Genomic DNA, 12,652 nt, shown 5'->3' on the forward strand with positions numbered 1-12,652 from the left:
TCCCTTGGTCAATTTAGATGAAGTCAGACCTGTTGAAATAAAGTTCCACCGGAGTAGCTGGGTCTTTGGTTTTGATGACCTTACCTACGGGAGGGGAGAGGTGTGCCCGGATTCTGTTTGGTTCCTACCTCTCAGGTCACGTTAAATATTAACAGCCACGGCTACCAATTATTAAGCAAGACGGTGGACTGAAACCAGGGACTTTAGACAGCTTAGAGGTTATCTTCATTGGACTGGGCAACCGTGCCTGAGGTCCAGGTGCCTTAGAAGTGCCACTGGCGTGGGCAGTTTGTGTTGGTCTTCTCTGGAATTGTAGAGGATGTTTCTTCCTTCCGACCTTGCTAAGAGCTCCTTTACTGACACCTCAGATGGCCTGGAGTGTTCAAGGCTAGGTGCCGGAACCCTCTTGGTTGTGGAGGGGGGAAAAAAAGACGGGTCTGGGAAATCCAAAAACTCACCATGTAGACAGGAAAAGGGCAGAAAGGATGGGATGTGGGGGCACATTACACTCTGTATCTCCCGCCCCCACCGCACGGGTTGTGTGAGACAAAGTGGGGTGGTCAAGTGCTTGGCACCTAGAACATAGAAAGTGCTCAATAAATGTTTGCTGTTCCGATCATGTGCGCACAGTGCCTGGTACACAGTAGGTGCTCGATAAACCTTAATTCCCACAAAGGCCCGTCTAACCTTTATCTAGGGGTGAGTGGTGGACTGCTGGTGGGGTGGGAGCCAGAAACAGGAGGTCCTGAGTGAGGCGGGAGGCAGTCAAGACCAAGGCGAAGCCCCCTGCCTGTGTTTACCCCTTTTTTCTCACTTCACCCCCTGAGGTGGGTAGATTAGAGCGATGTCGACCCTCCTCATTTTTCAGAAGGGGAAACTGAGAACCTGAGAGGATCATCCCTTACTTAAGGCCCTTCAACCAGCTCGTGGAGGGTCCCTGGATCTCCCACATCTCCTGCCGCCGTTGGGGGCGGGAGTAGAGGAGCCGGGATGCTGGGACAGTCCCAAGGGCCCTCAGAGGGGCGGCTGCATTTGCTCATAGGAAGTCCGAGGCGCCGGGGGCCTTCCAGGCCCGGGACGAGGGGCGGTCACAGCGGCCCAGCCAAGGTCAGAGCCAGCTTCTCCGAAGACAGTCCAGCCCTGCCCTCAGCAGGGAGGTGAGCACTGCCAGTCTGCCCCGGGCCCCTGCACCCCCCCCAAGAGGTGGGCCACCACTTCTTCCCTCCCCCAGGTGGCAGGCAGGCAGTTTGAGAAGGGAGGTCCTTTGTGAAACGATCAGAGTCCCAATCACGGGTGTCCAGCTTCCCCCGACCAAAGAGCCAGCAGCTCTTAGCAAAATTGAGAAGGACCCCAAATTACTGTCTTAAAGAGGGCCCTTCCGTGCTGGCCCCTTCCTTCATTAGACACCTGCTATCTCGAAAAGTTTTCAGGGAAAGCCTCAGACGCATCAGTCCAGCTCTAAGGGCTATCTCGTCCTCGCTGGGGATTTGGATTTTTAAAGAAACTCTTAGAGAGCAGGGCCTGACCCAGTGGCGTGGGGTGTTGGTGGTGGGGGTTCCGGCACCTGCTAGCCCAGGGTGGAATCAATATCTCGGGGAGGGGGGCACGGGGGAGCCCAGAAAGTAAGCAGCATTTTGAAGATCTCTTTCTGAAAGTGAGGAGACTGGGTGAAAGGGAAGAGCTCACACCCCCAGGGAGGAAAGACCCTAGGTGCTTTGCGGCCCGCTTTCATCCAGCCTGCTGTGAGGACACAGCCTGCCTCTCCCCAGTTTCCTGTACTGGAGAGAGACCACCCCGTCAGGGTTCTGGAGCGTCACGCACCCCCTCACTTATCCTCAGGTAACCAAGCCCCTTGCGAAGCAGGCAGAACCGGCCCGGCGGAGCCAAGCGGAGCCCCCTCATCCCAGGAGCCCCGAGAGGCGGCCTGAAGGGGACCGGAGGCTCCAGGGGTCCTCGCTGCCCCCGAGGACATCAGCCCGGACCCCTGAGAGGGAGCGGCGGCCCGAAAGATCTCTGGAAAGTGGCCGGGCAGGCCCAAGACAGCCTCCGGGGGGCCGGCAGAGTCAGGAAGAGTCTCCAGGTGCCCAGGGCCCTCACAGATACCTGGAGAGAGGCTGGGGCAGCCTGCCAGAGCTGTGTCCTCACCAGCCTACGAGCCCCCCAGAGAGCTCCAGGGTAGGCCCCGAGACCCCCACCACCACGGGCCCGGGTGCTGAGGGAACATGCCCACACCGGCATAGCCCTGAGAGGCGACCCGAGCTTGACTGGAGGGACCTCGTGGGCCTCCTCGGGGCACTCCGAGAGGGGGCCTGGGCCTGCATGGAGGCGTCGACGCTCGCCTCCCGTCTTCCCAGGTTAGACTGGGAAGGCCTCCTGGAGCTCCTGCAGGCCCGGCTGCCCCGCCAGGACCCAGCTGGACACGGGGGTACGCTGGCCACGGCTTCGGGGCCAGAGGTGGGTTCCCCCGCCACAAACGGTACCCTGGAGCGAGAGCGACAGGGCCAGCCGGACGGCTGGGTGGAGGCCACCCTAGTCAACGGACAGAAAGCTGGGCCGTGGCCCCAGAGCTCTGCCCAGCCACCCAGCCCTGACTACGTCTCCACCCAGTGGCCAAAGACCAAAGTGACACGTGGACCGGAGACCTCGACTACGGCTAGTCTGGAGGAGATGGGCCAGCCGGGGAGCAGGAGCCCTGCAGAGGGTCCCAGCTTGCCAGAGTGGGAGGTAAGTCAGTGTCACGTCCAAGGGGCAGCCTGAAAGTCAGCCTCACCCGGACAAGTGCACACCTTCCGAGGCTCAGCCCTAATCCCTCCTCCCGACCAAAACTTCCAACCGCCCCCACAGTGATACTGACCAGCATTTACTAGATGCTAAGCCCCGGTCTGAATGTTTTGTGGGTGTTTTCCTCATTCAATTTCCATAGCAACCTGATGCGGAAAGGCACTGTTTATTTACAGATAAGGAAACTGATACTCAGAGAGGTTAAGCCACTTAAGATCACACAGCTAGTAAGGGCTGGGGCAGGGGTGGACCGCTTCAAGCAAGGTGCTCTGACCAGGCATTCTCCCTTCCTGGCTGCACAGTCCTTGGTTTGTGTTGCCTCTCATGGTTCTTACCTGACTCTGGCTGGGACGGCAACCAGTGTGGTCGAGTCCCCCTGACTTTCCTGCTGTATTCTTTTTTTTTTTTTTAATCTTTATTTATTTTTGAGAGAGAGAGAGAGAGAGAGAGACAAAGCACGAGTCAGGGAGAGGCAGAGAGAGAGAGGGAGACACAGAATCCAAAGCTGGCTCCAGGCTCTGAGCTGTCAGCACACAGCCCGATGCGGGGCTCGAACTCGTGAGTGGTGAGATCATGACCTGAGCTGAAGTCGGACACTCAACTGACTGAGCCACCCAGGCGTCCCTCCCTTCTGTATTCTAAGTTCCTCAAATGTAGGACAGCTTCACTTACTCCTTTCTGGCCCCTACAGCTCCTCTCAGAGGAGCACAGAGAAGAGGTTGTACAAATGCTCATTGGGTTGAGTTGAGCGCTAAGACAGGCCAGTTAAATGAGGGCCTACTATGTGCAGGTCTGGGGCCTGGCACATAGTAGGAGCTCACCAAGTCCCTTGCCTGCCTCCTTGGCTCAGGGGCAGGGTCACAGGGTCAGTGGTACTCTGGTGCTGCCCGGAGCGTCTACCTGAAGATGGTGGGTGGGGAGGGTCCTGGAGGCCGAGGCCGGGCAACCTGGCCTCAGCTCACTGGGAGTGCAGCGTGTGGTTTGGGCACCCGGCCTCTCTTGCCCTGGTCTTACCCTGTAAAATGGGACCAACTTCTTCCCTCATCGGTACCCACTGGCGTGATATGGAGGCTCCTGCTCGTTCATCCAAGCCCCCTCACTTCCTTGATGTGCAGCCCAATGCTGCCTCCCTCCTGGATGACAGGGGAGGGTTTCCAGTGTGCCGGGCCCTGGGCTTGGTGTTTTACGTGCTTTGCCATCTATATGCCTCAGCCTGACCCGAGGCTCAGCCTCGGTCCGCCATTTGCCGGAAGTCACACATGTATACGTTGTGAGAAATCAGATCAAACCTTTAACTCCAGAGCCCGTGCTTTTAACGGCCATGTTGGTGAAGCCTCTGAGCCCATGGCCATACTGGGGAGCCCCCTCCCCTGTATTTCCCTGAGGCTTTTATCAATCTATTCTCTAGTCAACTCAATGCACAGACCCGAGATTTGCAGAGATGAACCAGCTTGGTCCTACCCTCCTGGTCAAAGGGGGGCTGGGGGGCTTGGAGCCCCCCGACCCAAGAAGCGGCTGTCACTGGGGCTCCAGTTGGCCACCCTTTATGAAAATCCTTGGCATGGCTTCCTCTTGGCCTTCCTTCTGGCCCAGATTTGCTCTCTACTTTACTGAGCCGGCTGCAGAGCTCTCCAGGGGCATCTCCCCGCCTTTGCACATGCTGTTCCCATTGCCTACGATGCTCTTCCCTTCCCTCTCTTCACTCACCAGACACTTGTTCGTCGTTCAGGTCTTAGATCAGGTGCCCTGTTCTGAGGTCCCCTCCCCGAACAGCCACCCCACCTCGGGGTTGGTAATGTTTCTCTTCTGGGCTTGGTGGTCCTGCTGCCCTCCATCTGGTCACACTCAGCTGTCATTCCTCCTTAAGAAAGATGAGCTGCATGAGGGCAGGGGCTGTGCCTACTTTATCTCTGCACTTCTAGCCCCTGGCCAGACACACGGGAGGAGCTCAGCCCCAATGGATGAGTGATCGGTGCCTGCAAGACACAAATGGAGGATGGGTGGGTTAGCCGGGGGGGGGGGGGGGGGATGATGGATGAATGATGGACGGCGGATGTGTAAATGGGTGATGGACAGATACACAGATATGATAAATGGTAAAAAGATGCTGGATGGAAAGTTAGATGGGTGAGGGTGGAGCGGATAACAGGTGTTGGATAGATAACGTTTGCTTGGATGATAGATGGGGCAACGGATGGATTGATGGATGAACATGAGTGGAACATGAACGGATGGTTGGATGGTGTGTGGAGAGGTAAACGTGGAATACGGATGATGGGTGGCGAATGGATGTTGTATGGGTTGAGAAAGGATACTTGGCTGCAGGATGGATGGGTAGACCATGGATACATAGAGGCTGGATGTATGAGTGGGATAATGGATGCTGGATGGGTTAGTGAGTGGAGAACGTAAGGCAGACATTGGACCGTTGGATGGACAATACATGGATCTATTGATGTTGGATGCTAGGTAGATGTTGGATGGATGGGTAAGAAGGTGGATATGTGAATGGAACCTGGCGCATAACCTGGGCTAAGCTTTGTTCCTTCTTACCTCCAGTTCCAATCAGAGGAGCCTGAGGAATCAGAACCAAGCAAAGGCCAAGACTCACTGACCGACCAGAAGCAGGCAGATTCGGTAGTTGGGTCACGGGTGTGGGCGCACAGGGAGGTGAAGGGGAAGGGAAATCAGGTTGGAGGCGGGCTGAGGTCCTCTGATACGCTCTAGGGTCGTCCAGACCGGGGTTGGCTCTGCCATGGGGGTCATCTGTGTGCCTGGTAGGGCCTTGAGAGAGGGGCTCCAGGGGGGCTGGGCCGCAGAGCCACCTTTTGGCTTGGGGACCGGGGCAGGTAAATGATCCGGGGGTCAGAAGCCTGGGGCTCTGCTTTTGACTTGCTAGGACGCCCTGAAAAGTCGCTCCCGTTTTTCTGGGTAAATGGCAGTTTGAGCCTGATGGTCTCTGAAGGTAAGGTCCTTCTGGTTCTGGAGGGCTGGGCAGGCCGGGAGAAAGCGTAGGGATTCCAGGAGCTGGAGCCAGAGAACCGGTGAAGAGGGCCGAGGAGGTGCGGCAGTCAGCTGAGCCTGGACGGTCTCCAGGATCCTCGGGGCCGGAGGGATGTGTGCAGGGGGTGGGACCCAGCGAGGCTGCTGGAAGGCCAGGCAGCAGCTGGAGCACAGCGCTGTGCCCCCCCCCCTCCTCCCCTCCCCACAACCTGCCAAACAGACTGTTCTCATCACCCTCAGCCTCCAGAGAGGTGAGGTCAGAGCTGACAGCCTGGGGCAGGAGGCAGGGAGGAGACGGGGCCGCTTGGGGCTATGCTTTCCTCATCCTGCTCTGGTTCCGCTGTTTCCGGGTGCTGCCTCCAGAAAAGAGAGTGAGAGGGGGGCATCTGCCTGGCAGCCTGGAACCCCCTTTCTGGCCCTGCCGCTAATCAGAGCTGGGGCGATTCTGCCCAGGCCCTCATTGCAGAGGAGGAAGCGAGGGGCAGGAGCGTCATCCCAGGTCACACAAGCCAGGCAGCGGCTGACCTCAAATTAGAACCTGGGGCTCAGGACCCCCATCCCGCAGTCCCGGTGCTGCCTGGATGTTGCTTCCTGGCTCTGTCCTGACCCGCCGCGTGGCCTCCTGAGGCAGCAGCAGGACTCTCATTGCTTGGTGGCCAGTCTCCCCGTCGGCGAAAGGGGAGGAGACAGAGGACTGGTCACTAAAGGCGCTTCCAGCTCTCACAGGGGCTCTGGCAACTTTGCTTCTTCCTCTTTCTGGGTCATTTCTTCATACTTCCTGGGGCCAGAGCTTCGTGAACGAACCGGAAGTAGCAATATAGGGGTCCCCCTCTAATCTCCACGAAACGGGCCCATCCCACCAACGTGGAAACCTCTCAGTCCATCCCCAGGCGACCTGGATTGGACAGAGCTGGTAACTGCCTCGTTCGTTCGCTCGTTCGTTCGTTCGTTCGCTCATCGATTCATTCATTCATTTATTCACGTACACTTAGTGAGCGCTTTCTGCTTGCCTGGGTGTGGGCCAGAAGTAAATTGGAGCGCGTGGAGCTCCTGGTCTGGTGGCCGGGGCCCTGCTGGGGGAATGTGGTGGCAAGGTGGGGAGTGGACTACCTCCCCCCAAGCCCTTACACCCCACCGACAGAGAAGCTCCGGACCCCGAAGAGTGGGGACCCCTGGGCTCTGGCCTACCTCTCTGCCCGTAAGCTGCTATGGGACTTTGGGTAAATGCTGCTGCTTCCTTGGGGCCTGTTTCCCCAACAAGGATGACTGCAAAGGGGGTGCGTTTGGGGACCTTGCCGGGAGTGGCTGCAGAAGTCTGTGATTCCTTCCTTTCCTAAAATGGGGAGAGTAGGCGGACGCGGGATAGGGATTAGGGGCACTTGTGTGACCTCTTGGTGCCACACGGGTTGACACCATGGGGAAGATGGGCCCAGAGGTCTTCTCCCTTGAGAAACTGGAAATATGTAGTTATACGTCAGTCTCTTGATTACTTAACATTGGAACCTAATGCAAAACAATCTGAAAACCCTATGCGGGCTGAAGGCGCATCCTCCCCTCCTCCCTACTGGCCACCTGTGGTTTGGCTTTAGGGGGTGAAGTGCACGTCCCCAAAGGTGCTGAGCCCCGAGAGCCCTATCAGCCAAACACCCCGTAGTGTGAATGAGTTAGCAAGCTTTTTTCTTGGCAGCTCCGTGAGATAAAGAAAGATGAGAGCCCTGGGCCTTCCAGGTAGGCGTGGCAGAATAGGCAAGGGAGACTGTAGTCAGAGACCCCCCCCCCCATCCCACCCAAGGGACCTGGGGGCCAACACTGGACCCTGTTTGACAGGCAGACAAGAGGCCAGCGGAGGGCAAGGCTGGGAGCCCACTCAAGGGCCGACTGGTGACCTCATGGCGGATGCCCGGGGACGTTCCCACGCTGTTCAATCCGTTCCTGCTGTCTCTGGGGGTCCTCAGGTGGCAAAGGGTAGGCTGGCTCCAGCGGGGTGGGAGGGATGAGGGTGGGAGAGAGGGGGAGGGGAGGAAGGAGGTTGGCGTTAGTCAAAAGAGGGAAAGTGGGGGCTGAGAGGAGGGAATTGGGGCTCCCACACGAGAAAGGAGAATCCCACCTCCAGGACGGGGCTGGGGCTGTTTTCAGTTTTCAGGGTGAGGGGGGGGGGGGTTGAATAAGCTATACAGCTGAAAGCGGCCAAGCAGCAACTGAGCCAAGGGGAGTCAGGTTGGGGGGAGGGAGGGAGGGATGGCCTGAGGGGGGGCTCTGGGATTGCAAAGTGTGTCTCAGACCTGGGTCTCAGCCAGTTTCACAAACATCTGGCATTACGTAACCTACCCCCTGCCCAGAGAGGGCTGTAAACACTCAGGCCTCTGGTTCAGGGTTTCCTCAGGGGCAGGGAGGGCAGGCAGCTGTGACTCGCTTCCTCCTGCCCCCTTCGCAGCAGAGAGAAGGGGCCTGGTGTCTCCAGGGGCCACTGGCAGGCGCGTGGGGTCTCTTCTCTTGTCGACAGGATGACTTCTGTACTCTCTCGTTGGCTCTGGGTCCAGCACGAGGCTGGGCACGTTAGAGACAGTATACCCATTTTGCAGATGAAGGGACCGAGGCTCAGGGAGGTGAGCTGGAGTTGCACGGCTCGGGTTGAGGGGAGTCGGCCTCCTGCTGATTTTCCTCATTCTTAGATGAGAGACTGGCTGCAGCTAACCCACCCCACGCCTCAGTTGCCACATCTGTTTAATGGGGCAGAATCTATAGCGATGCTCAGGGCTGCAGAGAGGGCTCAGGGAGATCAGGAGGCACCAAGGTGTGACGGTTGGGGGCGTCCAAACACTAACTTTTCCCACCCGCTTCCTAACGTCCGCTCTGCTGCTCTTTGGGGGTTAGGGCACTCGGGTGATGGGACAAACACGGTTATCTGGGCAGAGTGGTACCTTCGAGCCATGGGCGGGAATTACCTTGTCACACTCACTAAAGGTCACCAACATGCAGCCGGTCTGGCAGGAGGGAGCAGGTAAGTCCCTGGTGGAGAGAAGGGGAGAGAAACGGGGAAAGGCACCTGGGACAATGGTGCTGCTGCTGATAACCAGCATGTATTCGGCACCTAGTTTGTGCTCAGCTCGGTGTTCGGTGCACGGCCTGCCTGATTGCGTTTAATCCTCACCACCGGGCATACGAAGTATGGTTCGTGTTGTCCGTCTTACAGAAGGAAATGAAGGGCACTGAGGAAAAAAACGACTTGTTCTGGGTCACACAAGGGGCAGAGCTGAGATGTGAACCCCCCCATCTCTGGGCATCCTGATCTCCAAGCCCTCCTTGCAGCCCCGAGAATCCCCACAGATCGTTTTCCCCGTTAGACAGATGCGGTAACTGAGGCTGAGTGGGTGTGCAGCTGTTTTCTCATCTGGGAATGAGGCAAATCAAGAGCTATGGGACGGAACTGCCAGCGGAGTCTCCCAGACGGTTACTTAGAGCAGCTTCAAACATCTCTTGGGTTGGAGGGTGACATCGCTCTCCAAGGTCAAAAGCCAGGAAACCTGGGCTTGAGTTCTAAGTTGTACGGCTTTGGGACGTTGTGGCCCTCTCTGAGCCTCATGCTGCTATCCTCAGTAGAGTCAAGTTTAACAACGGTTGGATGGATGGATAACCCCCAAGTTTGGTGGCTCTGTTTAATAACTCACTCCTGGGTCCCTGAGTCAGTCCCATCTCTGTCCCACTAGGACAAGATGTGGCAAGGGAGTCATTTCTCCATTTGTGCATTCGCTCATTTGACCTATGTTTACTGAGGACCTACTGTGGACTCCGAGACCTAGGCAAAAACGCTCTGTGCCCACAAGAAGCTCAGTTTGGTGAGGACACTGACACGTAACTGGTTAGAACACAGTGTGGTCATCATTTTAGTGGCGGAATGTCCAGATGCAGGGAGCAGCGGACAAGGAGTTTCTACCTCTGGGCTGGGGGCACCCCGGCTTCCTTTGGACCGAGACCTGGAGGGTGAGAAGGAATTTTCCAGGCAAACGAACATTGGGAGAGAGGGGAAGGAGGGGCGGGAGAGAGGGGGGGCGGGGCGGAGTGTATGTGTGTGTCGGGGCACAGAGGACAGGAAGAGAAGCTGTTCCAGACCCTGCAGAGAACAACATGTGCCGTCCCATCTGAGGTACAAAGGACCTGGTTTATTCTGGGAATTCCCAGCAGTCCAGTGTTATGGATCCCTAGCATGCAAAACGTGTGTGGGCAATGATGGAGGACAGCAGGCAGGGGTCAGATTCTGATGGCCGCTGACCGCCTGCAACAAGAATGCAGAGCTGATCTATTAGCACTGTTGAACTTTGAGCAGGGGAGTGAACTGATCGCTGCGTTGAGGGCACTGAAAGAGGAGTCCCAGAGGCCAGGAAACCAGCAAGGAGGCTGGTCGGGAGCCACTGGACCAGGGCGCGGGTGGTGGTAGGGGAGGTCTTCTGTTTATTCACTCACTCTCCCAAGGACCAAATGCCTAAGTGAGGTAGAGGGGAGAGCGGGAAAACCCAGCGCGTGGAGACAGGAAGGCCGGTGTCCAGAGGAAGATAGGCTTGTCCTTGGCCTCATGCCTCAGGGTGGAGGAGAGACACCCCGGGGGGAAATGCTAGGAAAGAACTTCAGCCCCTGGCCCTCCGTTTCTTTATCTGGGAAACGGGGAGAGCAATCATAGCTATGAAAGCAATAATGTCTGAACCCCAAATTGAGACGGCAGAAAATTGGAATGGCAGTTACTCCAAGCTCCCCTGCCTCCCCGCCTAAAAATAGCTGACCAAGGATAAAGGGGACGTTCTGGGGGGGTGGCTTAAATTAACAATTAATCCTTACAGGAACGTCAGGCGATAGTAGCATTCTCCCCTTTTACAGAGGGTGAAGTTGAGGCCCAGAGAGGGTAAGTAATACTTTGCTTCAGGTAACTGCAGGGTTTGAATCGCCATGCCACACAAGCAGCCACTGCGTTTTCAACAAATTCCACGAAGGTCCCTCCTCTGCTACGAAGCTCAGATGAGCTCCTGCGGGCGAAAAGGCCTCTTACAAACTGCCAAGTGCTGGGAATGTGAGAAAAGTGTGTACGCCCACATCCAAGAACCCCAAATGGGGTTCTCAAGCCGAGAAAGACCCGCTTGTACGGAGGGGCCATTTGGAGAAGGCCCTGCCATTCCAGAACTCGCTTTGTGCTTAGATTCCGCGCTAGGAACCCCGTCTCTTCTTACTGTGTGACCTTGGCCAAGTCGGCTCACCTCTCTGAGCCTCCGTTTTCTCATTAGTAAAAGGGGGACAAGGACACCTCCCAGTCAGGTCTGTGGTGAGGACGAAATTAGATTACACAGGTCATGAGCGGGGCTCGGCGAGTGGGACCTGCTGAGTTTTAGTACTGGCTGCATTGCCCACGTCTCCGTCAAACCGAGGCGCCGAGCCCTTAGTGAGTGGACCCATCGCTCGGTCCGGCGGCTCGCGGGAGCCACCGCAGGGCGACTGGGTGCCACACCCGGCTGTCCCCGCCCAGCACTCCCGCGCCGGGGCCCGACCGAGTCACCTGCACGCAGGGTCCTTCCTTCCTCCCAGCGCGCCCGGGGCGGGAGCCCGGCCCTCGGCTCCCTCCGCCCCCATCCGCCGGCCGCGACCGCCCTCGCGCGCCCGTCCCGTCGCGGCAGGCCCCGCCCCCGTCCCGTCCCGCGCTGCCATTGGTCCGCCCGCGGCCCCCGCGGCTGTTTGTCCCGGCTGCCTCGCTGCCCATTGGCCCTCCCGGGTCCTCCCAGGAAGTTTGAAAAAAAAAAAAAAAAGTTTTATGGGCGGATGGAAGGGGCCGGGGCAGCGCCGGGGAAGGGAAGGGCCGGAGGAGCGGCGGCGGGCAGCCGAGAGGGGCGGCGGCGGCGGCGGGATTCCCGCGCCGCTGGGCCCGGCCCGAGAGCCCTCTCCACTTCCCTGCCTCCTGCTCCCGCCGCCCCGGGGCGCCGCCATGACGGTGAGTGCCCCCCCCGCCCCCCGGGCCAGCCCTTCTGCTCCCCAGGCCGGGAGGAGAGTGACGGCCCGAGCCCCAGCCGAGCCGCTCCCCTCCTGGGCACCCCCTTCACTTCCCGAAGGCGAGAGGAGGTCTCGGCCGGAAGACAGGGCGACCCCAGCGGCCCCAGCTGGCTGTTCTGCCTCGACTTCCCCCAGCCTCCTCCTCACCCTTCCGGACTAGGAGCCCCGGCGACCCCGAGGAAACGGGAACTCCCTATCCTGGGCAGTCCCCTCTCCGCCTACTTTTGTGGGACCAGTCACGGACAATTTCTGATGGCTCTTTTCCACCTCCCCTCCAGCCCCCTCGGTGAAGACCTGACCTGATTCTCCCAAGCTGCCAGGCCCGTAGGGACTCCCAGGGCTCCGGGCAGTGGGAGGAGCGGAGAAGGGCCTGGCCTGGGGCTGGGGTCTCGCCCAGGGCTGGAGAGGGGCGCTCCCCGGCTCGAATGGGTCGCGCTGATCCAGGCCTGGGAGGACTGCCTACCCGCATGGGCGCCCGAGGTTGAGTGGGTGAGAAGGGGCCGCCCCGTCCCACCCCGTCCGGGAGCCCGTCCTGGGATTTCCGAAGTGGCCGACGCCTTGTTCTCCTCGGCTTGCCTCTTCGCAGCAGCACTGGGGCCTTGGCTCCGAGCAAGCCCACGAGTGGGGTGGGGGACACGATGGCAGAGATTTGTCTATCTCTTGGGGATAGGCACTACTCCGGTTACATCAATACCTATGCCTTAATGATCATACTGAGCCTCGCAACTGAGTGGGCCTTTATTCCCATTTTATAGTTAGATAAACCGAGGCTTGTTGGGGGGGGGGGCGGTGGTGAGTTGCTCGAGTTTACCCTGAACGTAAAGGAACGAGTAGCCTCTTT

The 12,652-nt window shown here is 58.4% G+C and overlaps 1 protein-coding gene across 11 annotated transcripts in view; it reads left to right on the plus strand.

Moving 5' to 3' along the window:
- Positions 1–12,652, plus strand: part of LOC122472731 (TRIO and F-actin binding protein) — a 52,709-nt gene that overhangs the window by 19,172 nt on the left and 20,885 nt on the right. For 7 of the 11 annotated variants that reach the window (XM_043562528.1, XM_043562522.1, XM_043562519.1 and 4 more), the window contains 4 exons: positions 1,043–1,157; positions 1,840–2,724; positions 5,341–5,418; positions 7,612–7,749. In XM_043562528.1, coding sequence (XP_043418463.1) covers positions 1,043–1,157; positions 1,840–2,724; positions 5,341–5,418; positions 7,612–7,749 — 1,216 coding nt within the window. Of the gene's footprint in view, positions 1–1,042; positions 1,158–1,839; positions 2,725–4,624; positions 4,782–5,340; positions 5,419–7,611; positions 7,750–11,560; positions 11,753–12,652 lie in introns of those variants that run through there. The other 4 variants (XM_043562529.1, XM_043562525.1, XM_043562527.1 and 1 more) reach the window with 4 other exon arrangements.

This window comes from Prionailurus bengalensis, chromosome B4, assembly GCF_016509475.1.
Source record: "Prionailurus bengalensis isolate Pbe53 chromosome B4, Fcat_Pben_1.1_paternal_pri, whole genome shotgun sequence".
In the NCBI taxonomy this organism is placed as follows: Eukaryota; Metazoa; Chordata; class Mammalia; order Carnivora; family Felidae; genus Prionailurus; species Prionailurus bengalensis.